Source organism: Lutzomyia longipalpis, chromosome 3 (assembly GCF_024334085.1).
Source record: "Lutzomyia longipalpis isolate SR_M1_2022 chromosome 3, ASM2433408v1".
NCBI lineage: Eukaryota > Metazoa > Arthropoda > Insecta > Diptera > Psychodidae > Lutzomyia > Lutzomyia longipalpis.
In genome coordinates, this window is record NC_074709.1 from 16,589,602 (window position 1) to 16,617,088 (window position 27,487).

Below are 27,487 nucleotides of genomic sequence, written 5' to 3' on the forward strand. Positions count from 1 at the left end.
ATGTGTGTGTGTAAGGATAATGAAATGCGTGGGAGAAATCGAAAGGATTGTATAAGAGATGGGATTTTCTTCTATCAAGTTGTGCAAATTGAATTTGGGAATCTTTTACACGATCGGCTCTGTCTTTCACAAATGACCCATGGGGTTGTTGTTAGAGATGAATGAAAAAAACATTCATCTTATATGCCCCCATTTTAGTTCTTGTTTTTCTTATTCAATGGCGAAAAATTTGGCAAGATTTTGGGATGAAAATCTCTGATGCTATATTAGAATTGAAATTTTCAATCACACCCCCTATCAAAAAAAAATTTCCTTCGTATTTACCCAAGCATATAGAAGGATAATATAAAATTTCATGGGGGTTGTATGTACTGTACACGGGGGATGATAGGAGGTGAGGTAGGAGGGTACTATGATGTGATATGATAATGTTGGATAGGGCATGAAGAAATGGAAAAGAATTTGCTGAACCCGAGAATAATTCTTTTTGGACGGTTTCTCTCAGAAAATATATTCAGCTATCAATGGGGGTATAGGATGAGGTGTAAATTTTGTATGAATAATGGTCAAACAATGAGAATATTTTCTTCTTATACCCAATTTGTTTTCCTTTCATTTTACCCCACTGACTGGTTGTTTTTCCATCCTTGTAACGTGCGAAAAAATTTTGAACTTGGCTTTCGGGAGGTTAACTTTTATTCAGTCAAAAAGTCTCCAAAACGACGAAGGAAGCCGAAGAGTGTGTGCATGATATATGTTCTTTGTATGTATTTGTGTGCTACGCTTAGTTATAAATTTTCCATCCCCACAGGGAATGGAGTTCAGTCTGAGTCCAGTCATCATCAGAGTTCTGTCTGGTGAGATCTACGAGAGTGTCGAAGACGCCGGGAGTGAATTTGTGCCTTCCCCGGAACTGCAGCATCTGTGTCGGACAGCTTCCCGCCAAAAGAAGACGCCGGAAGTGGATTTGTTCCGTCCCAGGAATTGCATCAGCTGCATCGGAGAGCTTCACGCCAAGGGAACACGCCAGGAGATTGAGAAGAGTCAGTTGGAAGATTTGGCGCATCCCACGGGCCCGAATCAGACGCAGAGGTCGGTCGTCAATTGCCGCCTGTGTCTGGACGTTAGATTGCCAGTCTTACTGGCAAGGAAAAGTGCTTTCCCCGGTCGCAAATAGCCGGAAGCGTCAGCAGGACAAGGGAAGTATTCCTCTGACGATATATTCAGGTCGCCAATTGCCTGAATCCAGCACATACGGGTCCCGTGGAGGAGCCAAAGCTCACCTGCCGGTCGTCAATTGCCGGATTTACCTGGGAACATCTTTATCGCCACCTTTGGTGCGCGGAGAAGTCTGTGGCCTGGTCGTAAATTGCCAGTGCGCACAGAAACGCTATCACATGGTTCCTCAGGTGAGCCAGATCTCAGACAGAGAGAATTGAATCACGCCCACGTATCCTGCGAGGAGATAGTGAACTGAGGGATTCAGCAGGCGAGCCCCTGAACGACGGTGGAGAGTAGAAGATCCCCGAGGGAGATCGCAGCAGCAGAAGAACCGCCGTAGATCGAAGCACCAGCTGGGGAGAATTCTATTGTGACTGAGAAGAAGGATCAAGACCCTGTAGAACTTGAAGGAAGAATAAATTAACCCCCTGAGCTAGCCGAGGGAGGGTTTTGAATCTTATATGGCGCCCAACCACCGCTGGAACTCACGCAAGTAGCCCTAAAGAGTATCAGTGTTGCATAGAGTAAAATTATAATTTGATTCATTGGAAAATTCTGAAAATTCCCATAAAATTTAGCCTTTGCTGAGGAATAAGTAAAATTGATTTTGTGCTGTACAAAAATTTGTGAAGTCTTGTGCTTTGTCTCCTTGCGATTCTCAGAAAACCGCAACCCCCAAACAATAGGTATTGAGCGATCATTTGGGGGCCTTTGTGCAGAAATATATTTTGACCATTGTCGGCGTGGATACCTTTGAAGTTTCCCCTACGGATCCCGCTATACATAGCACAAAGTAGCATTGGGGAGAGTTTTTCAAATATTTTTTGATGGTCAAAAATTAAAATTGCCTTTGCAAGTAAAATAATTTATTAATTTTGGCAACTGCACTTTTGCAAAAATTTCTTTTTCCGGTCACCTTGATCAAAGTCTCAATTTGGGGGTTCTCTGAAAGTCATTTGAGACTTTTGAGATCCATCCGGGAGTTTTTCAGAATCATCCGGGAGTTGTTGAAAGCCATCCGGAGCTTGGAGAATTTTTTTTCTTTTTCTCCGATTTTTCTTTTTTTTTTGGGAAGTGAGGAAATCCCCTTCCAGGATACTAAGTTTTGATTTTAATTTTGATTCAAATAATTAAGAGTTTCCTTATCTTGGCATTTACTGTGGGGCATGCGCTGTGGGCTTGGCGGGGGCAGGTGCCCTTTTATTTTTTGCTCCTCGCATCTTGCTTAGGCAATCGATTAAGCGGGTTGAGCAGAATTTGCTGGACCATTTGTGACCTGCCTTTCTCGCGTGCTGCGTCCTGCGGGCAATGAAGGGATAGGGGGAATTACTCTAGTCCTTTTTGGAGGAAATTTTCACGTGCAGCTTGCATTGCTCACGTTCATTGTGCTGAATATTTTATATTAATTTAATTTAAGATTGGATAATATTTTATGGATTATTTTAATTGATCCAATAAAGGGAAAATATATTGAAAATTATTTTTGGGATTTTTCTTGATTTGGGATTGAGTTTTGGTTCTCCCTTTGAAGGTTTTTTTTTCGATTTTTCTTGAAAAATTTCTGATTTTTATTTCGATTTTGTCAATATGGTCGGGACGCGAAAGAATCCCTCCGGGAACCAGCCACCACCAAGTGCTGTTGCACAACCACCACCCGGTTCTGTGGAACAACCACCCTCCACAAGCCAACAGCCACCAACTGTTTCGGTGGCCAGCACACCGCAAGAATCAAGGATTCCGCGAACTCCTCTGATGGGAAGTGGTCGTGGGATTGCAATCAATAGATGGGAGGAACGTTTCTTGCGATTGGAGCGAGAGTGTGAGGAAAATAGACACCTTGTTGAGACCCTGGGAACAACCACCGAGAGGTTCTTAAGGCAACAGGAGGAAAGGAACAGAGAGATGTTTGAAACCTTTCAAGGAAACAGCGACAGGATGAATCAGCAAATGAACACTCTGGCCTCCACAATGAACACCTTAGTGGACAAGATGTCGTTACTACAATTCCAAAACGCTCCTCAAGTGACCCCCAGAACTCGGCACGAGCAAACGCCACAACTTCCGCGACTCCCACGCGCGGGACCTTCGAGGAATTTTGCTGCGAATTTGAATGCTACGGCTCTGAACGCAACGACATACCATTCTATGGAAAGTATTCCCGAAGAAATGGGAGCTGTCGGTGGACAGGATGTGCCTCAGGATTCTGGCAGTTCACAGCCGGAAATACAGTCTCAGCCTAGGAGCCTTGATACATCTGTGGTGACCACTGTTGCTCCTCCAGCTAGCAACCTCACCACCTTTAAACCCATCCCATTGAAGGATTGGGGGATCACGTTCTCTGGTGATCTTAAGGGAGCACGCGTTGGAACATTTTTGCGTGAAATGGAGAGAATGGCTAGTGCGCAGAGAGTGGCAGCTGATTCGGTGTTATCAAGTGTGCACTTATGTTTGGGTGGTGATGCTTTACGTTGGTTCAAGTCGTGTGAACTTTTCTCTACCTGGGAGGACTTTTCGCGTGCAATAAAAACCACCTTTGATAGGTCTGATTGTGATTTATCTGTGCGTAGGAGATTAGAGGACAGAAAGCAACGTGAAGGTGAACGAGTGGGTGTGTTTATCGCGGATGTGCGTGCATTGTTTCGTGAGTTAGATGTGCCATTAGATGAGAACACGCAGATTCAGATGATTCGTCGAAATCTCGCCCCAAGGATCAGGGAATCAATTTTATTGCGGGAGTTTTCATCTGTGTCTGAATTAGAAAGTGCTCTCCGTGTGATTGAAAATAATATGCTTATCGCGAGTGAGGACTCTACGCGTCAAAGACAATCGCGCATCAATGCAGTGGAAACAGTGAGAACCAATGATCCTCCGCGAAGGAGTAATTCTCGAAACAACAACAGGAGGAACACCGAGCAGAACACCCAAGCCACTCAAAGACGTCCACAGGCTAATTCTTCCCTGTGTCTCAATTGTTACATTGGATATCATCCTTTAGATCAATGCACACAGCCTCGCCGTGCTAGGATCATATGCTATGGTTGTGGTGCAGCCAATGTGACGAGGAGAGATTGCCCTACATGTTCGGGGGAAGGATCTCCGGGACACTAGGAGGGATGGTGGACGCCGGTATATCACCTACAATCCCTCAAACTCCAAAAGAAAAACGCAAGAAGATAAATAAACACAAGCAGAACCCCAAAGTTGTCAATAACATAGATGAAGATTTGGATATTGTCGATGAATATATTTTTGATGAATTTGAAGCATTCGCGGTGGATTTTCAAAATTATTCTGCAGTGGATGAAGAATTAGACCGTGTATTGCAGAAAATTCCTATTTTTGAGAATGTAGAAGAAGTTAATGGAGTTGATTTGTCATCTTCTGGTGAGGAAGCACCCAATTTATCTATCTCTGTCACAACTCTGGATGTGATTAAATCGGCTGGAGAATATACATTGATAGATTTTGCTGCAGATGCGATTGGATGTGCGGATTTAATCGACTTCAGTGAACCCCTTCCGATTTTTCACCCAAGGATTGCTCAGGATTTCAGCTGCAGTGTTGTCACAATTTGTGAGGTGGACGACAAGCCGTTAGGCACTCCTGATGAGGATGATCGTCGACCTTACGCCGCGGTGAGAATTTTTGATCGCGATGTGATTGGACTGTTGGATAGTGGAGCAACTCACACGTGTTTGGGAAAAGGATCGGAGGAATTATTGAAGGGAAGTCATTTAATATCTCGTGCAACATCAAAATTAATTTTTATCCGAACTGCAGACGGCAGCATGCATGAGTGCACCGAACTCGTCGATGTTCCAATCACCTTTGATGGCAGAACACACCTTTTACCTGTCCTCATTGTTCCCGATTTGTATTCGCCATTGATTCTGGGAGTAGATTTTTGGATGAAGTTTGACTTGAGGATAGTCAAGCCAAATCCGAGGAGGTGTGATGCTTTAAGGCGACATCCGGTGATTCTCAGCAGCGAGGAACGCGCCGGATTAGATGAAGTTATCCCTCAATTTCCCATCACCACGGAAGATAACTTTGGACGCACTCATCTGATCACCCATAGGATTGATACCCTCGACAATGCACCTGTGCACCAACGGTGTTATCCTGTTCCAACCCACCTGATGAAGGCGGTAGATGTGGAATTGGATCGCCTTTTGAAACGTGGGGTGATTAGGGAATGCGAGCCCACTCCGTGGTTGAATCCGGTAACAATTCGCGACAAGAAGGATGGGCGTATTAGATTCTGTTTGGATGCGCGAGGATTAAACAATGTCACCGTGAGGGACACATTCCCCTTGCCCCATATCGAGGCGATTTTGTCCCAGCTGTCTGGCGCACAGTACTTATCCAGCATTGATCTCTCAGAGGCATTTTTCCAGATCCCTTTGGATCCTCAGGATCAGCAGAAAACGGCCTTTGCGTTACCTGGAAGGAAGTTATACTGTTTCCAGCGAACTCCTTTTGGGCTAGTCAATTCTCCCATGACTATGGCAAGGTTGATGTCACTGGTGTTGGGGCATGATCTGGAGCCCTTTGTGTATTATTACCTGGATGATGTGCTGGTAGTGACACCTGACTTTGAGACACATGTGCGGATGTTGGGAGAAGTTGCAAAACGGCTCAAAGCCGCCAATCTCACGATCAATTTGGCGAAATCAAAATTCTGTGTCCCCGAGTTGAGCTTTTTGGGATTGACAATTTCTTCGGAGGGAATTTCTACCAACACAGAGAAGATAGATGCCATCATTCAACTCACCCCTCCGCGCACGGTGAAGGGACTTCGCCAGGTGATTGGAATGATGTCCTGGTATCGCAAATTCATTCCTAATTTTTCTACCACCATTTTGCCGCTCACCAATCTTCTCAAGGGAAAACCCAAAACAATTGAGTGGTCACCGGAGGCTGACCGTGCCTTTGAGGATCTCAAACGTGCCCTGATTTCCGCGCCTATACTGGCCACCGCCGATTATTCCAAACCCTTCCGAGTGAAAACAGATAGTAGCGACTTCGGATGTGGAGGCGTTCTCGTGCAGGGGGAGGATGATAAGGAGCGGGTAATTGCCTATATGTCGAGGAAGTTCACGGCCGCCGAGAAAAATTACACCACCACGGAGCAGGAGCTTCTGGGTGTGCTGTACAGCATTGAAAAATTCCGCCAGTATCTTGTGGGAGCCCGGTTTGTGGTAGAAACAGACCACTCAGCATTACAATGGCTGTTGAGGCAGAAGGAGGCTCGTGGCCGTCTTGCTCGCTGGATATTGAGGTTGCAAGAGTTCGACTTTGAGGTGAGACATCGGCCAGGAAGGGAAAACATAGTCCCTGATGCTCTGTCAAGATGCTTCGACATCAGCTCCGTCGCCCAAGTTCAGGACAAGTGGTACAGTTCCCTCTTCGAGAAGGCCACACAGACCCCTGAGAAGCTTCCCGATTACAAGGTGGAAGATGGAAGGCTGTATAAGCTCTGCAGAGTGCTCAACGATGTGGGTGTGGTGGAACATCGGTGGAAATTGGTGGTTCCCAAGGAGGATCGCGTTGATGTGATGCGGAAGTACCACGATGAGCCAAGAGCTGGACATTTTGGATATTTCAAAACATTTAACCGTATTTCCACCCTTTATTATTGGCCAAAAATGAGAAAGGAGGTCGGCAAATATGTAAAGGACTGCCAGATTTGCAAAGCCTCAAAAGCCCCAAATGTGCCTTTAGCTCCCCCTATGGGAAAATTTGTGGAGGCAACGAGGCCCTGGCAGACCATATCCTTAGATTACATTGGTCCTTTAGTTAAAACCTCCAAAGGCTATACTGATATTTTAGTTGTGGTGGATAGGTTTTCGAAATTTGTCCTGGCTTTTCCTTTAAGGAATGCCAAAGCTCCACAGCTCGTCGAGGTGCTTGAGAATCGTGTGTTTTGTGTTTTCGGCATTCCCCAAGTCATTCTTTCAGATAATGGAGTACAATTTGAGTCCAAATTATTCAAATCCTTCCTCCAAGGATATGGCGTCCAGCATTGGAAAACGCCACTGTACCATCCCCAGTCCAATCCCACGGAGCGTGCAAATCGTACTTTGATCACCTCAATGCGGGCTTATATCAAGAAACACCACAAGGAATGGGGAGATCATATTTATCAGGTTCAGTGTGCGATGAATTCAGCCATACATGAGGGTACTAAAATGTCGCCCTATTATATTAATTTTGGGATGGAAATGATCACGGACTCGGATCAGTATTCTGTGGTAAATATTAGGCCTCCTCTGGGGTTGAAGGAGAGATTAAAACAGTTGGGAGATGCCCGAAGGAATGTGGGTCCTCGATTGCGCCAGGCGCACCAATCTAATGCAAAGAATTATGATCTCCGTAAACGGGTTCATTCTTTTAATGTTGGAGATATTGTGTGGCGCCGAAATTTTGGGCAGTCTGATCAGGCTAAGGGCATCCAACATAAGTTTCTTCTCTGGGTCAAATCCAAAGTAATATCAAAACGAGGGGATACCTATGAACTGGAGGATGTGGATTCGGGTAGAATTGCCAGATATCACAAGAAAGATATAAAGCCTAATTAAATACCAGTCACAAAATATTATAAAATCCTCCAAGGGATTTTATCTAATTTATTATATTTTTGCAAATTTAATTTTAATCGCAATTAGGTGGTTCTCAATTTTCTTATTTAATGCATAACAAAATTTGAGCATAAAATTTATCTTTCAGCGACTTCGTATCGCAACAAAAGGGATCTGAATTTATTCAGGAAGGTCTTTTACACCCTTTTGTAAAGACAGCAAGGAGCTAAGGAGATCGAAGCATGTTCCTCATGGAACTTGGTTAATACCGCTTCCATTAACTCCCTCCTTGGGTTTTCTTTTACAGGGTAATCCGGAAGAAGGTATACGGATTATTCTTTCTTTACGCTGTCACTTGATCAATGATGGTATGAAATGTTGTTTTGGGAAGATTTTTGTATGAGCGCCTCTGGGAAGGCCACCCGTGAGATGACGCACGTACCATGGAGCATCCTTGGTCATGAGTCGCGTCTAAAATCCATTGGAGTCAAGTCTGCTGTTAAATAGTAGAACTCCTTCGGACGGCATGCGCTGATTCAAAGCTGAAGACGTTTGTTCCTTGTAATTTTTTCCTTGCACTTTGCAAAATCCACTTATATCCTTCCTTTCTATCCCTATGAAATTCATGCACAAGATGCATAGGACCCATCCCACCTATAAGTAGAATCAATATCTAATCGCATTCACGTCTAATCCGCGTTAGAGAATAACTTGAAAATATAGAAGGACTTCCTTACTTTCGTTGCCTCGCGACCACCTCCACTGGTAGGGCAGAAAAGTGTCATCCAAACCCATACTTATTCGCGTGAGCCCATGGATGGATTACAAAGATGTGAGGATGGCGGACCTCCAAGGTTGTCTCCTCCTTTTTATTGGTGCCCTCTGACGGGGACCTCAAGGCAGGGAATCGTCAAAAAGATTGAAGTGTGGTGGAGGAGATGAGCGGCGAAAGAGAGGAGAGAAGAGAAAGGCAAAACAGGAGTCAGATTGACAAAGAGCCCAATGAAAGGGGTGGTCCTTTACACCAACCTGGGATAACTCTGCATATGAGCCTTTTGCTCAAATGGTGGCGGCGACTGAGTTCACATTCACCAGTACGCAATCTCACGGATGGAGCCGAGGCCCTGAAAAGCCAAATCTTCATCGAAGGTTCACCCCGTTCGTGCCCATGTTCTAAATTCCACCCCGTCTACGTTTTTTTTGAAAGAGAATGAGAGAAAGTAATTCGGGGCCTCCGGGTGAGCTGGAGATTGGTGGAATAAATAGAGGGTAGGGGGGCCGGTGAAGTGCCGAGGGGAGGTGAACTCAGTAAAGGAGAGAAGGAGGAGAGAGGAAAGGAGGAGAGAGAAGGAGGAGAGAGGAAAGGAGGAGAGAGAAAGGAGGAGAGAGAAAGGAGGAGAGAGAAAGGAGGAGAGAGAGAGAAGGAGGAGAGAGAAGGAAGAGGGAGAGAAGGAGAAGCGGCGTTGAGGATTCCTTGCCAAGAGGCCTTCTGAAGAGAAGTTCCTTTAGGGAGTTGGTGTCGGCTGCGAAGGGACAACGGACGAGCGGACTTGTATGAAATCTTAAGCCTACGTGCGACTTATGGAGCGAGGAGCCAACGAGAGGTGCCAGCCTTGGTTAACGTAGCTAGGATCCTTCGCCCTTTTTGCGCAGTCAGAAGTTCATGGTATGAAAATTACCCATGAGCCCCACCTCTACGAGTTTGCGAGAAGACCAGAGAATTGTTGGGAGGAAGTCCTGTCTCACCATATTCCCTGCACAGACAACTTCGGTTGCGGTTGGTAATTGCCTGTAGGAAATAGTGGGTGGCACAAAATTATGATGGCGAATCCCAATTTCTTTGGAAGCTCTTGGAGCACAAATTATGAAAAATTATATTTTAATTATGTTTTCTCTTACAGCACAATTGCGCCCATAACTGACAGTGATGCATCGCGTTGCGAACCACTCGTTAGTTCGGCTGCCCAACAAATTCATTTTCTTAAAGTAAAGTTGATACCTTCAACGAGACACCCAAACTTGCGAGAACTTTATTGTTGCACACTATGAATGATCCAAAATCTTATCTTGAGATATCGCTGTTCGCAATTCCTTCATACATAAATTAATTGCTCAGGGATCACAAGATCGAGGGATTCTGATGTTGTGGATCATAAGGGGATCTCATGAAAATCTGGGTTGATCTTGAGGGAGATCAGAAGACATTGTCGAGGCAAGGTAACAGAAAAGATACCTGCTGGGACGGAGGGAAAATTTCCATGGGAATCATCAGTCCTGTGGGATAAGGACATCTGTGGAGAACTCTTGTGAGAACATGCCAATAAAACTCCGCAGGGCCTGACCAGCCATTCTTTCGAAGCCCTTAGCCCTCGCACATTGAATTCAAGATAATCTTAATTCTTATGATACTCCTTAAAATGTTTCAATACATATGGTGTTGGTAAATTTAATTTAATGTAGTAAATAAGCCTTTAATCTTAAAGCATAAATTTAAAATTCCTTATTTAATGAGGTGTTGGTGTTAAAATTCATATTCCATTTCTGCACACTCTCTTTTCGTTGGGACATGAAGGGGCCTCCACGTTCATCCCCTTTTCTTTTTTTTTTTTTAATCTTTTTTGTTTTCTTTTCACAACTTATGGGTGATGTAACGTGCGAAAAAATTTTGAACTTGGCTTTCGGGAGGTTAACTTTTATTCAGTCAAAAAGTCTCCAAAACGACGAAGGAAGCCGAAGAGTGTGTGCATGATATATGTTCTTTGTATGTATTTGTGTGCTACGCTTAGTTATAAATTTTCCATCCCCACAGGGAATGGAGTTCAGTCTGAGTCCAGTCATCATCAGAGTTCTGTCTGGTGAGATCTACGAGAGTGTCGAAGACGCCGGGAGTGAATTTGTGCCTTCCCCGGAACTGCAGCATCTGTGTCGGACAGCTTCCCGCCAAAAGAAGACGCCGGAAGTGGATTTGTTCCGTCCCAGGAATTGCATCAGCTGCATCGGAGAGCTTCACGCCAAGGGAACACGCCAGGAGATTGAGAAGAGTCAGTTGGAAGATTTGGCGCATCCCACGGGCCCGAATCAGACGCAGAGGTCGGTCGTCAATTGCCGCCTGTGTCTGGACGTTAGATTGCCAGTCTTACTGGCAAGGAAAAGTGCTTTCCCCGGTCGCAAATAGCCGGAAGCGTCAGCAGGACAAGGGAAGTATTCCTCTGACGATATATTCAGGTCGCCAATTGCCTGAATCCAGCACATACGGGTCCCGTGGAGGAGCCAAAGCTCACCTGCCGGTCGTCAATTGCCGGATTTACCTGGGAACATCTTTATCGCCACCTTTGGTGCGCGGAGAAGTCTGTGGCCTGGTCGTAAATTGCCAGTGCGCACAGAAACGCTATCACATGGTTCCTCAGGTGAGCCAGATCTCAGACAGAGAGAATTGAATCACGCCCACGTATCCTGCGAGGAGATAGTGAACTGAGGGATTCAGCAGGCGAGCCCCTGAACGACGGTGGAGAGTAGAAGATCCCCGAGGGAGATCGCAGCAGCAGGAATTCTATTGTGACTGAGAAGAAGGATCAAGACCCTGTAGAACTTGAAGGAAGAATAAATTAACCCCCTGAGCTAGCCGAGGGAGGGTTTTGAATCTTATATCCTCATTTTCCACGAATATGCCTCTTCTGTTGCGTGAAAATCACAATTATGGACATACATAAAACCCACCTTCATCTCTTTATTATATTCTTGCTGAAACTTTTGGCACAATCTTCATGGATAATTACACTCAAAGAGCAAAATGATGGGGCATTCTCTCTCTCTCTCTCTCTCTTTCTCTTACACAAACATATACACTGTAAGAATATCTTAACCCAATTAACGTGTGAAAGGTCCGGAAATTGTTTCCTTTATGAAATGCTTTGGGAGTGGAGGAGGAACATTTGAAAGATGTTAACTAACTCCACTGTTATTGAGTTGGAGGGTCCCTTATTGTTTCTTATTTTCTTTTATTAAAAAGAAAGTCAAGAAAGTATTCATTTTGAGACCTAATTAATATCTTTGACATGGTTTGGAAAAATTTTATATCCTTCAGCGTAAAAAATATTGTAGAAATTTAAATAAAAAAAATTAAGATAACAAATTATGGAAGAAAAAAAAAAAGATTTTTGAACTTATAGCAAAAGCAACTAAAGACGAATCCTCTAACGTTTGTACTAAGAAGTTTTCTATTATTGAATGTAGAGAACATCCTGTTTATAATTTTCCTATGATTTCTAATCACTCCTACGTTTTGATCGATATATAAATTGTGGTTTCTGGGGGTAGTTGACACATGGTGCCAAAAACAATATATTTAAGTCATAGCATTTCATATGTTTGTTTCAAATCATGTTACAATTGCACCACAAATGAAGTTTAGCACGTGCGAGAATTGCCATTAAATTCTAAATTATTTTGGGGCAGGAAATATACAAAGGGGGGTGGGGTGGATTTAATTAAACCAAACTTCCACCCCGAATGTTTACTTTACAAGATGAGAAAAGGTGTATGTTTATAAATAGAAAATTTTGTTAGTCAAGATTTCTGGCAAAATTATACTAAATCAAAATATATATACATAGATACACATATTATAAATGAGTTAAGTCAAAAGTTTTTGTATAATATATTATTTTCACCTCCTATTTCAATGTATAAATTTCACATGAGAAAATCCACAAGAAGTCAATTTTTTTCAACATATCCCATGACGAAGGTTTCTTGAAAGGCCCACAAAATGTATATATCACATTTGAACGAGATATCAAATACAAAATGTATATATATATATATATATATATATATATATATATATATATATATATAGAAGAAGGGTGTTGTTGTATATGTGGATGGAGATGACGAGAGGGTTTTTTTTTCTTCTTTTTTCTTGTAAAAAAGATGGGGTTTATTGTGGCAAATCTGTAGAAACATTTTCCATTCTTGACATGGAAAATTTGTTGGAAAATTTGTCTCATGACTTATTGATTTTCACAAGTGCCGCGGATTTTTTGTAACCCCGGATTCTTTTTTATCTCTGACTTCCTTTCCATTTATGCTACAAGATGTTTTGTATGGTATTTTCTATGTTAAAAATTCAATTGAGAAAAAGATGAGATGAAAAAGCGAAAGAATGTTTTTAAGTAAATGAGAAATTTTTAAAATTTAGGATTTTAATAAAAATTAAACAAATAAAAAATTAAATATTTGTGTGTCTAGAATATCTTGTCTTGCCTTCTGGGGGTTGCTTTATTTTATTGAAATTCTCCGCTGTTTTATTATTTGACTCTGGTGAATACGCGCGCCGTCTCTCCTCTCTTGTGGTGGATGAAATAAAATTGGATGGATCGCATATATATGTGGGAAGTGAATGGAAGAGAGGATAAGAGTTCGATTAACAGATTGCCAGGAAAATGAATATATGATGATGAAGTGAATATGAGAATGATAAGCTCGTGTCGAGGAGGGATTTTCCTTGTATTTTGTATTATGTATATACAAAACCCCCTTAGGGGATGGAATATCTGTATATATTGTGTGCCTCCTATTTATAAATCCAATGAACCATCTACCATACTTCAATCGCCACCTTTGCGCCTCTCTCATCTGTGAAAAATGATGAAGTACTCCAACGTGAACTCTCTCTCACGGGGTATAGGCTAGGCATACACCGTGGCAAATCTCTCGGTTTTATCAGAATATCTATCCGGGGGTATCACACCAATGTCCACCGGTTCGGAAATTAAATTCTATAAGGGGAACTGACAACAGGGGGAGCGAGGGTTATATTTGTATTATAAAACACAGTAAATAATTTACTAAATAACCCCAACATCGTAATACACTTCGGTGAAAATTTAAATTCTCATACAGGCACACGCAAAAAAAATGAAAAAAAAGCTCATAAAATTTTACTTAAATACCCGGATTATTCATTTAAAACATGACCTTTTTTTCAACGAGCTATCCCGCGATTTAATAAAATATTTACCAAGAAATCTCTTAATGCGAAAAAGGATTTTTTGTGTGTGTAATATTTTGATAACATTCTTAAGTGATTAAATTTTGCTTTTCGAAGAAAAACATCTATCAAAGGAAAGACGAATTTAAATCTCCTGCATAGAAGTATTGTGGTTTCACATTACATTTTATGATACAGGGAGAAAAAGTTAGAAGATATTCAAATTCAAGGAAATATGAGAGAATCTCTGGTTTCCCTAGGATACGGGAAATTTAATTTATTAGACATAGAGGTAAAAGTTTTCCTGCAATAGAAGACCTATGTAAAGATGTGCGCATCATGAAAAACTAAAGTTTTCTTCCTGTATGCATATAGTTTCATGTATGAAAGATTCAAGTTAAAATTCAGAGAAAAAAAATTCTTAGTCACTTGAAAAGTTGATAAAGTGACTAACAACTTAAAGTTTGACAATAAAATTAGTAAATTAGAGTCTTAAATTGATTAGAAATTCAATAAGATTAACTCAACCGTCTTAGAAACAAATGAAAAAGAAAGAAGGATTTCCGGCTTGGGTTTCGAACTTATAGCAAAATCTTAAAAAAACAGTCCACGTTCTAACGATTGTGCTACGTAACTTTTTATTATCAAATTATCAAATGAAAAAAATATTGTATCCATAAACATGCTGGCTTGACTTTTGAATTTTTTATATTAAAATTACTTAATTCAAAATACTTGGTGTTGGCCACGAAGTGGAACACCAACTAATTGTTAAAATGACTCAATGCGGTTCAGTTTGAGTATAAGGATTGGTTTAAATCATTTTGTAAAAAAAATTTAAAAAGTCACCAACATAATAAAATTTAAATCACTTTAAATCCTTTCATATTAAAATTATTGTTTAATTGGAAAGAAGGGTGATTATAGCTTTTTCCTCATCATATAATTCTTTCCATGATGCAGCTATAAATTTTTCACAGAGTGTCTGTGTGTGTAGGGTGAAGGATACCTACCAGGTAAAATGTGTGCAAGCTTTGAAAAGGTAGAAGGATGTTGAAGCGATTTTGAGTGGATTTATTAGTCTTGTGCTTTATAGTTAGATTGAAAGAGTGGATGAGGAAACCCATTGAGCAGTTCAGTGAACAAGAAAGATGATTTTATGTAAAATATACATATGTTAAAGGCTCTCTCTGGCCGATGCAAGACTTTTGTGATATATACGTAAGGCATGTGTACATAGTTTGAAAATTGAGAGGCAACGGAGAGAAAGTGTAAATGAGAGGAGCGCAGTGAGATAAAATTCAGTTGACACTCTTTGGGGCGGTTTAATGATGATGGAGCAGTGTGTGTATGGCGATGTGTTCGGGAAAAAGATTGTCTGACTGGCAGGTTATTTAATTATTGGACGTGAGTGAGTTGTGAGAGAACTGCAGCGGGTAGAACACATTCGCACGAGTGCTTTGAGGAGGTTGTGAAGAAAAAAAAAGATTTTTTTTTCATATAAAATCACATTCTGCACGAGACACCCAGTCATCTGTCAGGTGTTGAACAGCTAGGACTGCTTTTTCTGTTGAACGCGCGAACGTGAAAACTTTTTGGAGGTTTTTTCATCTTTCTTTATTTTTTTTAATCTCCCTGCGGTGGTCTTAACGCGCCCGCCCTTTTACAAAAAAAGAAGATAATAATAACAATTCAACACGTGAAAGCTCTATAAAATCACGTGAGCTTTTCTGGGTGCCTGTGCCCAAGTTTTAATAATGGCAATTAATGGTGAGAGTTAATTAAGTGAAAGTGGAAATCCTACATTCTTTTGGATTTTCTGTGACACTTTTCCTTACTCTAAATATTCCCACAACATTAAGTTTTTTTTCATCAATAAATCCACTTCTTAAGCACATACAGAAAAACTTGTTTTCACTGTGTAGAGATTTTAATGATAGTGATTTTGTGAAATAATTCGTGTGTGCTGGTTTGAAGGCAAAAAAGAAGTATGAATCAACCGGTGACAATGAATTGAGGTGTTTCTCCAAATACGAATTTATACAATACAATCTCTATTTTATTTATTGATTTATTGCGGTTTGAAACGTACAATTTAAAGACAGCAGATAAATAATACCTTTTGTGCATTTTAAATTCTTCGGAGACGCGACGACTATAAGAACGCCTCTCAAATGATGGAAACGGAAAATATCGATGTCCTCTCGTCATTTGGTAAGTCATATAGAATGTTATTGAGAGGAATAATAAGAGAAAAATTCTCTCTCTCGTACAAAAGTCCTTAAGTTTGCAAAAAGGTCATTTTCTCGCCATTCAAATCATTCATAAGTGACTAAATAAGGGTAATTAGGTAATATTGGTTCTCTCGTATGCGAGAATAGAAATTGTCAATGTGATTTTGTGTGTCATTTTGCATTGGAATGAAAAAAAAAACATTGCAAGATCGTTTAATGGTGCGATGTAATAGTTAGCATGTGAATGGGAGAGAAGAAAAAAAAAACAAAGTATAATTGAATAAGGTTTCAGATAAAAATCTTAGGTGGGCAAATATGAAAGGTCATCGTGTTTGAGAAAAAAAATGCTGCAGGGTGCACCCTTAAAAATCTAAAATTCTTTTTAACGATCTTTAGTTTCTTTTAACAGTTTTGTATTTAAATTATTCATAAATTAATAGAAAAATTAATCTTAAATGACACTGATGAAGATCTTTTTCAAGTGTTGAAAGTTTAGAGGGCTCATTAAAAAGTTGCAAAAATCATAATTAAAATCTAAACACATCCTAACACTTTAATTGAATTATAAAAAATTCCAAAACCAAATTATAATTCTCTCTTCACAATGAATATAGTTTTGTAAGAAAAAGGCAAAAACAAGTTGCAATGAAGATTAAATGAGGCACGTTGGCAACGTTCAATTTGCCCAAGATGTCGAAAACATCCATTGAAATGCATTTTAAATTGAAAAAAGCCTGGTTCATGTGAAGTTGAATTGTATGGGTATACGCTACAAAAGTCACCTGGCTTCATTATGAATTCAATTGGTAAAAAATCACGATTCCAAGATGTGGGTCAGGTGTAAAAAATGTATAGATATCGAGGAGAAACAAACATACATAACATAATGAAAGAGCAAAGCCCACCTTGAGCCGCCAAAACATTTTTTTTTCAAGAGAATTCTGGGCAAAAATATTTTTATATTGATAAAAATTGCTCTATATACCGTCAAAATTACTCCCAAATGTCCACTTTATTCCACTCATTCGCTAATGAATTGATGCAATTCAAAATGCGGGGGTGCTTCATATTGAATGGATACATTCCACGAAATTGTCGTGTAATAATTTACCAGATGATTTATGACCATTACGAGGGTAATCTCTAATATGTGCACTTAATTTGTTAGGTAGTACCTACTTAGTTAATGAAGGGTAGATTTTCCCACCGAAATGGTAAATTTTGAAAATTAATTTGTAATTTCAATTTATTTTCTAATTAGTTTTTGGATTATTTATTGTTTTCATTGATTTTTATAAAATAAGCTGATTATATGTGTTTTAGAAAATTGTTATAAAATCTTAACAAATGAATAAATTATAAAGAGAAGATTATCCAGTTTGATATCTGTCTGTTGAAATGATTTAAATCATTTTATTACTAAAAAAAAATTATACATATTCTAGAGGCTTTTATGCATTTTGAGACATTCATGGCATCATTGGAAAATAAAAATTTGGTGTGAAAAAAATTATAAAGAATCTTTACTTTATCACAAGAATCTTAAAATTATCCCAAAGAAATTTTAATAAAAAATTAGCCACACCGCCATTGTATGTATGAACATTTTAATTTAAAAATAAATCCTCTCTATAAAATGATTTTAAAATATTAAAAAAGGATCCCATCATGATGTATTGTTAAAAAGTAAACAAATATACTAGATTGCAAAATCCTTTTTTAATTAAATCTCCGGTATAGAATATCAAAGTAACTTTATATATACATATGTACATAATAGCAGAATATGTGATAAACAATGCGTTGTCCATAGGAAATAATATCGAACATGCAGTGCCATATCTTCCCAATCAATGAACAAAATGAGGAGGGTGAACATTTAGAGTGCGATAAAAGAAAGGTTTTGACATGGTTTTGATAATGCGTCAATTGAAAATTGATAGTATAAATTGGTTAGGAAAAAAAGAAGTGGTGGGAGTATTGAGTGGTTTTGTTACAAAAGAGTGTACCGCACTATAAATTGTGGGAAATGTGTATTTTTTTCGTCAAATATTAAATATCATTTTCATTCACAACACGTCTCAATGGAAATTAATTAATTTTGCTTTAAATAAAAAAGAGAACAACAAAATTATTTTGTGTTGGTGGAGTTTTATGAACAATAAAATAAAGTTTGGTGTTTTGAGTCTCACTTGTTCATTGAATTTTGTATGTTGTACAAAAAAAAAACATAAATATGTGTACATACATATTGAAATTTCTCAAATTATAACAGGATGAGTGGTTGAAATTATTTTTAATTAACTTTTCCTTCTTGTGTGCAAATGTGCAAATCAAAAAAAGACGTGTGGGTTGACATTTTCACTGCATGCGGAGGAGATATTCTACGCCGAATGAGAATCAAATGAAATATAATTGTGGTGACGAAGTTGTGTGTTAAAGTTAAGAAGAAGAAAAAATAGATAGAAATCATGACCATTTATACTAATAGATTGAGTGATTTAATTAACAATTCGTTTGGTGTCGATTACATGGAGCAGCAACTTTCCGAGGCTGCAACAACTATTTCTGAAGGTGTAAATTTATGCAAAGTCAAGTAATTTGTAATTGTGTCAGTTTCTTACGTGCAATGAATTCTATTATGTATTCGCACATACAAAAGCACTAAATTCTCATCTTTGTGGGGGCAATCGCACTGTAAAGTGCAGCCAAACTTGAGATGAATTACGGTGTGTTTATGACATACGATAATAATGATGGTTTCTAAATGACTTTGTAAACTTGCCGAGATAGAGTGAGAGAGGGGGGGGGGGGAATTTAAAAGATTTAATTATCTTTTCTGTACATCTAATGAAGAGACGTCAAAAGTCTCCTCTTTTGCTTTGAATGAATTGAGATTGTTTATTATACACCAGGAAAAAAATGTGATTGAAGCATAAGATGTCGGTGCCAATGTTTTATGCTACATTTTCTCTTAATTTTCATTTTTTGTATCAACAATTATTAATTATTTTTATGATTTTTTACCAATTCAAGGCATACAAATTTAGAAAAAAAATTCATACAAAAAGATTTTAAAGAAAAGCGTCTTTTAACTTTTTCTGAAAAATTGAAAAATGTGAAAAATCAATTTTAGATTTTTTTATATATCCTTTGTAATGTAACATGGCCCATGCTTCGTTTTGTAAATTCTAATGATGCCTTATGACAATAATATGAAAGTCTAAAATTGAAAAAACTCCTTTCAGTGCATACGAAATGGAATTTTACCAATTTAACACAAAGGAAACTTCATATATCCTGCATTCTGACCTGAAAACTTTACTCTGCATAGAACAAATTTGCAGGAATAAATCTTGAGATAATTTTCTTAGAAAACCTATTTAAACTTTTCTGAAAAAAAAGTCATGAGACTCTTGCACTTGTAAAAAAAACAGTTTTGTAGATAAAATTGTCGTCAAGATATATTTATGAGAGGAACTTCCAGAGAAAAACTTTATTTATTTTACTATCTTTGATAAAAATGTAAATTTTCTCTTCAAGAATTTTTATAAATTTTCATTGAGATTATTTTCCAGGAAATTTCAAATGATAAAAAATATATAAATAGTTGTGTGACTTACCTCAAGAAAAAAGTAGGTGTAAAAACTTTTAAATTGCGTATAAAAAATAATTTATTACAAGTTATCGAAAAATTAATGAAACTTTTTTTATTAGCTCTAAATAATTTGTATAACTAACTATATATTATGAAGATAAATAAAATAAATCAATAAATTTCTCATACCTAGTACAATAAATTTATCTAAAATAGGTTGATTTTGAACTAAGCAATTACAAATACAAGATTTATTTCAAATTTTCAGCTTATATGCAAATATAAATTTTAATCCCACATTTTTGTTATTAAATTCTATCCTCTGATACTATAAATTTTCATTTATTTCAAATTAATTTAGATTTATCTCAATAGAACATTCTCAATGTAAAGTTAAGAGTTCTATTTCGAACTTGAAACATTGTTCAACCCGTTGAGCCTGTCTGTACATAAACTACAGACAGTGTTTTCAGTAAATTAGCAAACAAGTGTATAGCAAAAACCACCCACACATTTAGCACTCCCCCAAACAAATCTATTCCACACCATCATCCCTCCTAGATCTGAGAGTTTAAAAGCTAAAATATGATAATTGCCAACACTATATTGAGAGAAAATGTTGAATTTCCATTTCAAAGAGATTATCCCATAAATTTGCATTTTGTCGGAGAGTTTAAGTGTAGCAAAATGGTGATAAAGTTAGAGTCAATGGATTACGAGATTGCCATCATATATATGAGACCATCGAGCTTTCTGTTAATTGAAAATTCAACAGTTGTCGTGTCAATTGCAGTGTTTGATTTTACATTTTACAAACTTAAGCTTGTAACTCTCTTCAGCAACATTTATTGCGAAATATTCCTCTTCATGATTAATGTATTAAATATTAATAAATTTGCTAAATAGAGTGTCTGTCCAGTAGCATCTGTCCGAAAAGGAGATATATTTTATTGAAGGGGAAGGAAAAAAATAGAAAGTTGCCTTTTAATTGAATTTCTTATCGATGCCATGGAGAGGAGAAAACTTACAGACAGCAAAATTGAGTTGATTTATTGGAGTACGCAGACTGATATTTTATGTTGTGTATGTGTATGATGTTGTTCATAATATAATATTGATATTTTCCCAATTGATTTTTAATAAATTAACTAACCTATCACATCAATATAAGGAAATATACTTTCATGTACAGAGAGTATATCTTTTCAAAATGATGCTAGAGCAGAGAGAGCATCTTCATCATCAAGTTTCCTCCTAAATGTGTATGGAACTCTGAAGCATCACCCCCATCGTGTAGTTTGTCCCTCCATCCACCAAATAGAATCAATTTGGAATTGAATTTCTTGCTAGACATGCATGACACTCCATGATGGCATCATCACATTAAATACCTGACAAAATAGATTGATACGCGTGTACAAGGAGGAAATTCAGTATTGTTTGTTGTCTCTCTTGCCTTTCAAATTCAATTGATTATTTACTAGGAAATGGAAGATTGTCGAGACTGCTCCAATCAATATACTAGGGCGCGCGGGAGTTTGCAAAGAGAGAGTTCGCCCTATATATCCACTCCTCATACACAATTTCCCGTTGAACTGTGCAACAGATTCCTTTCTCAAAATGATCCCACACCCCCATTTCCCCGTAACATACCACATATCCACCATCGTGGTACCAATTATGTTGAGTTGATCGGATTTTGACAGATTTTCACGGTTGCTTTGGAAATTTGATTGAATTGTACGCGGGAAATCTATTTGATTTGCACGACACTCATTCAATTTGCCTCCTCATAAGTACATAAAATATGCCATCTACTGCAATTGCTTTTTGCTCTTTACCATGATCCCACACTCCATACTATGTATGTATGTATGTATGTATGTATGTACATTATATATGGAAAATTTATATACTACATATACCTATGTATTTTCCACTTTATTGGGGATTTGCTAATTATTCTAATGAACCAAGTTTTCATTCCAATGATAAGTACTTGGAATACTCTTGCAAACTAAATGGGTAAACATGATCGACATTATTCACAATTCATGGAATTTTAGAGGGAGTCTGTGAAAGAGCTTTTTAATGCGAAAGAAGAGAAATTGGTTCAAAAGGCAAAAGCTTTTTAGGGAGGGGATTTTATAAAGCTCACATTTCAACGTGAATCAAAGAGAAATATTGAAAAACACAAAAGATATTCATTCACTTTACTTGCAATTTAACTCTTTTACTACTGCGGACTTCATTTTTGTTCACTATATTTTAGAAGACCTGATAAAGGAGATATTATATACATATGAAACTCTAAAGCTCATAGAATTTCTATGACAATTTCACAAAAAATTTAGTGCTTTCTACACTTTTTCAAATTAAGTAAAAAAAATTAATAAAAAAGCTTCTATTTCCCTTTTTATAAATTAAAAAAAATGTCTTTTGTTGAAAAATTTATTGTCAATCTGTTATAAAAACTTTTGCATGGTGGGTGTAAATTTAAGAGGACTCTTTTTGCAACATATAAAAACTTTTGAAAATCCCCTCATGAATAGAAAATCCCATAAAATATCTTTTTCTCTGACATATTCGTATAAAACACAGACAGCTTTTTCAAGGGTTAATAATATTGCTAATCCCAATACGATAAAAGCTCTATAATTCACTGTTCACCCACGTTTGTCTATGTAGATATTCAAAGTTTTCTGATGGTGATGAGTTGAACCCGGATAGTAGATAATATTTTCTGTTATATATCCTATTCTATATTTGTGAGTATTTCTCAGAACCTTAACATTTTACAAAAGTCCAAACAGAACATTATCATCTTTTGCAGAAAGTTTCAAAACATACACATATAATAAAGTTTTAGGAGATTGATGTACGTACACTACAAGAACCACGAGGGTTGAAGGAAAGAGTTGTTGAGTAGTATAATGATATGAAGAAGGAAATCTATCTTGTCAGACATAAAGTTTTCCTATAGAGAGAGGAGAGAGAAAAAAAACAACAACCACCATCAATTTTCTCATTGGAAAACTTTTTTCTCATGAGGGTGATGTTTGTCAAATAAAATTTCATCGTTCAATCTCTTGTGAATTAATAAAAATGTTAATAAAATTTGATATGACGTCAGGATCGCAGATTTGTCGGCAAGAGTAGGAGACAATAAAATTAAGAGGAGTTTGCGCGCATAAAAAATGGGTGAAAAGAGGGAGGTGGGAGGGCCGGGATGGTGGGCTCAATTTCGGCAGATTTTATACAGCCTGTTCAATGTGTGCGGCTTTATGCGTGAAAGAAAAATGATTGACGATATTGGTGTCAATTATTCTTCAATATATCAAAAGAAGTAACAACGATGGTACGAAAAAAAAATGTGCTATCGATGAACGAAAGAGGAAGTGTGTCCGATCAACTTGACAGGGAACACTAATTGTTGGGCAATTTTTCCATCGTAATGTGTCTCGCTTTTTTTTTTCTTCTTGCACCATGTTTAACCACTCAATATCTTACACTTCAATTGACTTCCTTCTCCTCATCAATGTGTTGACTGTGGCGCGTGCAAAAAGAAAGGCAAATACGGTGGTGTGGAAGAAGCATTTACTTTGTGTTGGATGTGTACAAAAAGACATTCGAAAAAAATGTGTGAAGTACGCCCAGAGATCAATAAAATGATTGAGTGGCGAAAATTGATTCGTCTTCTATTTTAATTGAGATTGATTGCATCATGATTTTTTTTACTTCATGTGTCATGCTATTTAATTTTACGATTTTCATCGCACATAAAAACAGTATTAATGTACAAGACTTGATTCTCATATTATTGCGCCGACAACATCTCATGGGTGTGCTATACCACACATCAGAATAAAAAAAAAAAGAAAGACAACACAATGTACAGAAGCGATATGCGGGAATCTCTTGATGTCTCCATGTCGTCTGGTTAGTAACCACACTCAATTTTTTGGGCATAAAAATTCACAATAAATTTAACCTTCCTTACAAGGATACAAGAAACAGGTCATTTACCCTTCATAAAATTCACACTGTCTTCCCTCTCCTTGCAAAAAAGTAACTTTACACTGCCATCCGTTAAAATCTCTTTTGATTTATTCGATTTGGGAGAGATGCCAAATTTCCGTGGAAAAGTTCATGAAAATCAGCGAACCGATAAAGTACAGTCTGTTCCTTAAATGCATTCGCAAAAATGTCGACAAAACTGTTCGGAATATTATATTTTTCTTACAAACTTTCCGCACTAAAAATCACTGATTTTGACGAGAGAATTTTAAAAAAAAACTTTCAAGCTGAGATATTTTCTTCCTTCTATTAATTCAAATTTAATTATTTAAATTCTATAAAAAAAATATTAATTAAATTTTTTCCCTAACATCTTCATTAGAACCCCTTGTGACGCGTTTTGCAACACGACGCAAATCTGTTTTTGCTGAAACGTATGATCCAGAAAATGATCCAGACGATGATGAAGGTGCAACGGCAATTTTCCCCAAGACGGATGAACAGCGATCACGTCTTGTGGAATCCGTGAAGAATATCCTGCTTTTCCGATCGTTAGACAAAGAGCAGATGAACCAAGTGCTCGATGCCATGTTTGAGAAGATTGTACGACCAGATGAGTATATTATACGACAAGGTGATGATGGTGACAACTTCTACGTGATTGAATCGTAAGTTATACATCCCAGATGTTGACGAGTTTTTTTTATCCACCTGCCCAAGTTCATTTTTTGCTTCTTTTTCTCTCATCCCATTCACAGAGGCAAATACCGAGCTTTTGTCGGTGAAACTCTCATCCATACCTACGACAATAGTGGTAGTTTTGGTGAATTGGCACTTTTGTACAATATGCCGAGGTAAGTTTGGCTACTCCCCCACAAAAAAAACACTCCACACGTCGCGAGGGTGGTACCTATCAAATGATTCGTTTGATGGATAAAAGAGATACACAAAAAACTCAAAAATACAGACAAACAGAGAAGAGCTCTCCATGATGGGGAATACAGCAAAAAAATGCAATAAAATAATGCGATTTTCATTTGTACAGAGCGGCCACTATTCAAGCAGCGACCGACGGTCAACTGTGGGCGATGGATCGACAAACATTCCGGAGGATTCTGCTAAAATCAGCTTTCAGAAAGCGAAAAATGTATGAATCTCTTTTGGATAATGTACCAATGCTGAAAGCACTACAGGTAAGCAATAATAATAAGAAAAATAAGTATCCAAAAACCTCCGCATATTTCTATAAAAACTCATAAATTTCTTCATTTTTTTGTAGAACTATGAACGAATGAATCTGGCTGATGCTCTCGTACCAAAATCATATGGCAAAGGAGAGAGAATTATAAAGCAAGGTAAGATTTATTTAATTTTATTTCCAAAAAGAGAAAAATAAAATGCTTTCAATTGTTGGAGCTTTTATAATTTTTCTCAATATATAAATTTTCCTTTGGGGGATTAAACATTACAAAAGGTCAGAGGAAGTGATTGAAATAAATTGCAAAACTTTTGTGATTTAGATGTAGACTAACTAATATTGAAGCTTAAAGGAAAACTTATTGTTGATTCTCTATTTCCTCTATATATGGATTTTCTAACTTTTAAAACTCTCACAATATATCTCTGTTGTATGAGAAAAAGGAGAGAAAAGTTTGAAGTTGAATAATGATTAGTTTTTTTTTTTGGTTTTTAGTTTACAAGTTGAGAAATGAAAAATTAAAATCAATTCTTTTAAAAAGTTTCTCTAACAAAAGATAGGGACATAATAATGGTATTAGTTGAGATAATGAGGAAACTTTAGAAATAGCAGCTTTGGCTTCATAGTGATATTTTATGAAAACACACAAGAGCTGTGCTGATTCATGCGGAACTTTTACCTCTCAAAGCTCATACCGTAAAATGGGGTGTATAGGATCACTGGGGTGAATAGAATCAGCAATCTGGGAAAATGTTTGATCGTAAATTTTGACCAAAATATGTTTTTAAATTTCGAAATCATACCACCGAAAGGAACATTAGACTATATAGAGTTAGTTAGAGAATATTAGAATTTTTTTCAAAAAAAATTTCCTTTATTTTTCAAATTTTAAAAAATGCTCTGTTTTACCCTAAATTGGTTAACCCATAAAACTTTACTTGTTCTGAAAAGAACGAAAGTTCTAAAAGTATAATTCTACTGCCATTCAACGCTCTTTTTATTCAAGAAAAGAGATTAGTAAAGACATTTTATATAAAAAATTATTTTTTTCTTTTTTTAGTGGTTTTTTGATTTCATGTCACTTAATTTAAAAATTTGGGGTGAATAGGATCACTAATTTGCATACTTCAAGGGGCTTCTAAAATGATTATTTGACTAATGTGCTAAAAACGAGATAAGATATGAGATGTAGAAGCAAGAAGAATGTAAAATCTGAAGATTTAACCCTTAACCCTTAATCCTTTAACCCTTTTAGGACCGATTGAACGTTTTCGCAAATATCTTGATTTCAAAAATTTCTTTTTAGTTAATCTTTATTTATTTAGCTAGAAATAATACAAAACTATGTCTTAATGATCATTACACATTTTGAAATCACAAAAGGACATCCCCAAGGACTCACAGGATCAGGAAGGATGAAAAACTGAAAATTCCAAAGTTGAGATTTTTGGCCAAAAATGTCTTATTTGAGCTCAAATTACCTCCCAAAATTTACTTTCACACCATTCCAGAATCTTTGTGGTCCTTAAGGGGTTAAGGACCAATGGAACATTTTCGGATCATAGCTTATTTTTGAATATGGCCTAAGTTTAACCCTAAGGACTATAAGGAGTTCAGCGGGTGCAATCAAGTGAACATAAATTTTGGGGGTATCTTATGGTCCTTAATGGGTTAAACTCATGCCATTTTCGAAAACAAGTTATGATTAAAAATGTCGCCCTTCGATCCTTAACTGCCTAAGGATCGTAAGGACTCCAGAATGGCGTGAAAATAAATTTTGGAGATTCTTTTGAGTTCTAGTATGACATTTTTTACCAAAGATCCCGATTTTGGAATTTTCGGTTTTTCGTCCTTTTTAATACTCTTAGTCCTCAAGGATGTCCTTTTGTGATTTAAAAATGTTCAGTTGCCATTAAAACTTAGTTCTCCATTATTTCTGGTTGAATAAATAATTAACTTGTCAAAATTAGGCATTTTCAAAAACGAGCTATGGGATGATAACATTTTATTGGTCCTTAAGCGATTAAGGATCACCAATTCGCTCAAAGCCTGGCTAAACTGGTTAAAAATTAAATTGAAATTAACTAAAAATGATTTTTCTTACAATAATTTGTGATTTTCCACGTAAAAATCGCAAATAAAATAGGTGATCCCATTCACCCCAAGGTGGGGTGAATAGAATCAGGACTATTTTTTTTAAATTAACGAAAAGGAGCACCATGCGGTGAAAAACTGAAATAGTATCCTTAAAGTAGAAGGAAAGACCCATAATTTCGCTTTTATTTCATAGTTCTAGCTCAAATAGTTTTTTTGTTACAGCCTCTCAAAGTTGAAAACTGATTCTATTCACCCCATTTTACGGTACACAGAATTGCAGGTTAGAGAATTAAGATGTAGGAATTATAATACAATGTAAATTTAACTAATTATCAATAGAAGTGAGAGGATATTTAAATTATTTAATTATACATAAAAATTCAACTTATATTTTATCGAGACTGAAAACTTTTTAAAAAATCAAAAGCTGTGTGAGAAAATAAACTTTTTGACTGACTTAATCGTAAAACCATTGAGAAAATCTTGATGGGAAAATTTGCATTGAGGGTTATATATGCGATGATATTTATTTTCACATAAAGAGAAACA

At 37.2% G+C, this 27,487-nt stretch overlaps 1 protein-coding gene and 1 long non-coding RNA gene across 11 annotated transcripts in view; both read left to right on the plus strand.

Annotated features, from left to right (window-relative positions):
• LOC129793397 (cAMP-dependent protein kinase type II regulatory subunit) overlaps positions 1-27,487 on the plus strand; it is a 109,858-nt gene that overhangs the window by 67,712 nt on the left and 14,659 nt on the right. For 6 of the 10 annotated variants that reach the window (XM_055833387.1, XM_055833386.1, XM_055833384.1 and 3 more), the window contains exons 3-6: positions 24,026-24,311; positions 24,402-24,497; positions 24,689-24,836; positions 24,923-24,998. In XM_055833387.1, the coding sequence (XP_055689362.1) occupies positions 24,026-24,311; positions 24,402-24,497; positions 24,689-24,836; positions 24,923-24,998 (606 nt within the window). Of the gene's footprint in view, positions 1-11,869; positions 16,009-24,025; positions 24,312-24,401; positions 24,498-24,688; positions 24,837-24,922; positions 24,999-27,487 lie in introns of those variants that run through there. The other 4 variants (XM_055833391.1, XM_055833392.1, XM_055833393.1 and 1 more) reach the window with 1 other exon arrangement.
• Positions 654-11,447, plus strand: LOC129793445 (uncharacterized). Its single transcript, XR_008750916.1, has 2 exons — positions 654-1,714; positions 10,612-11,447. It is a non-coding gene; the product is annotated as an uncharacterized LOC129793445 (long non-coding RNA).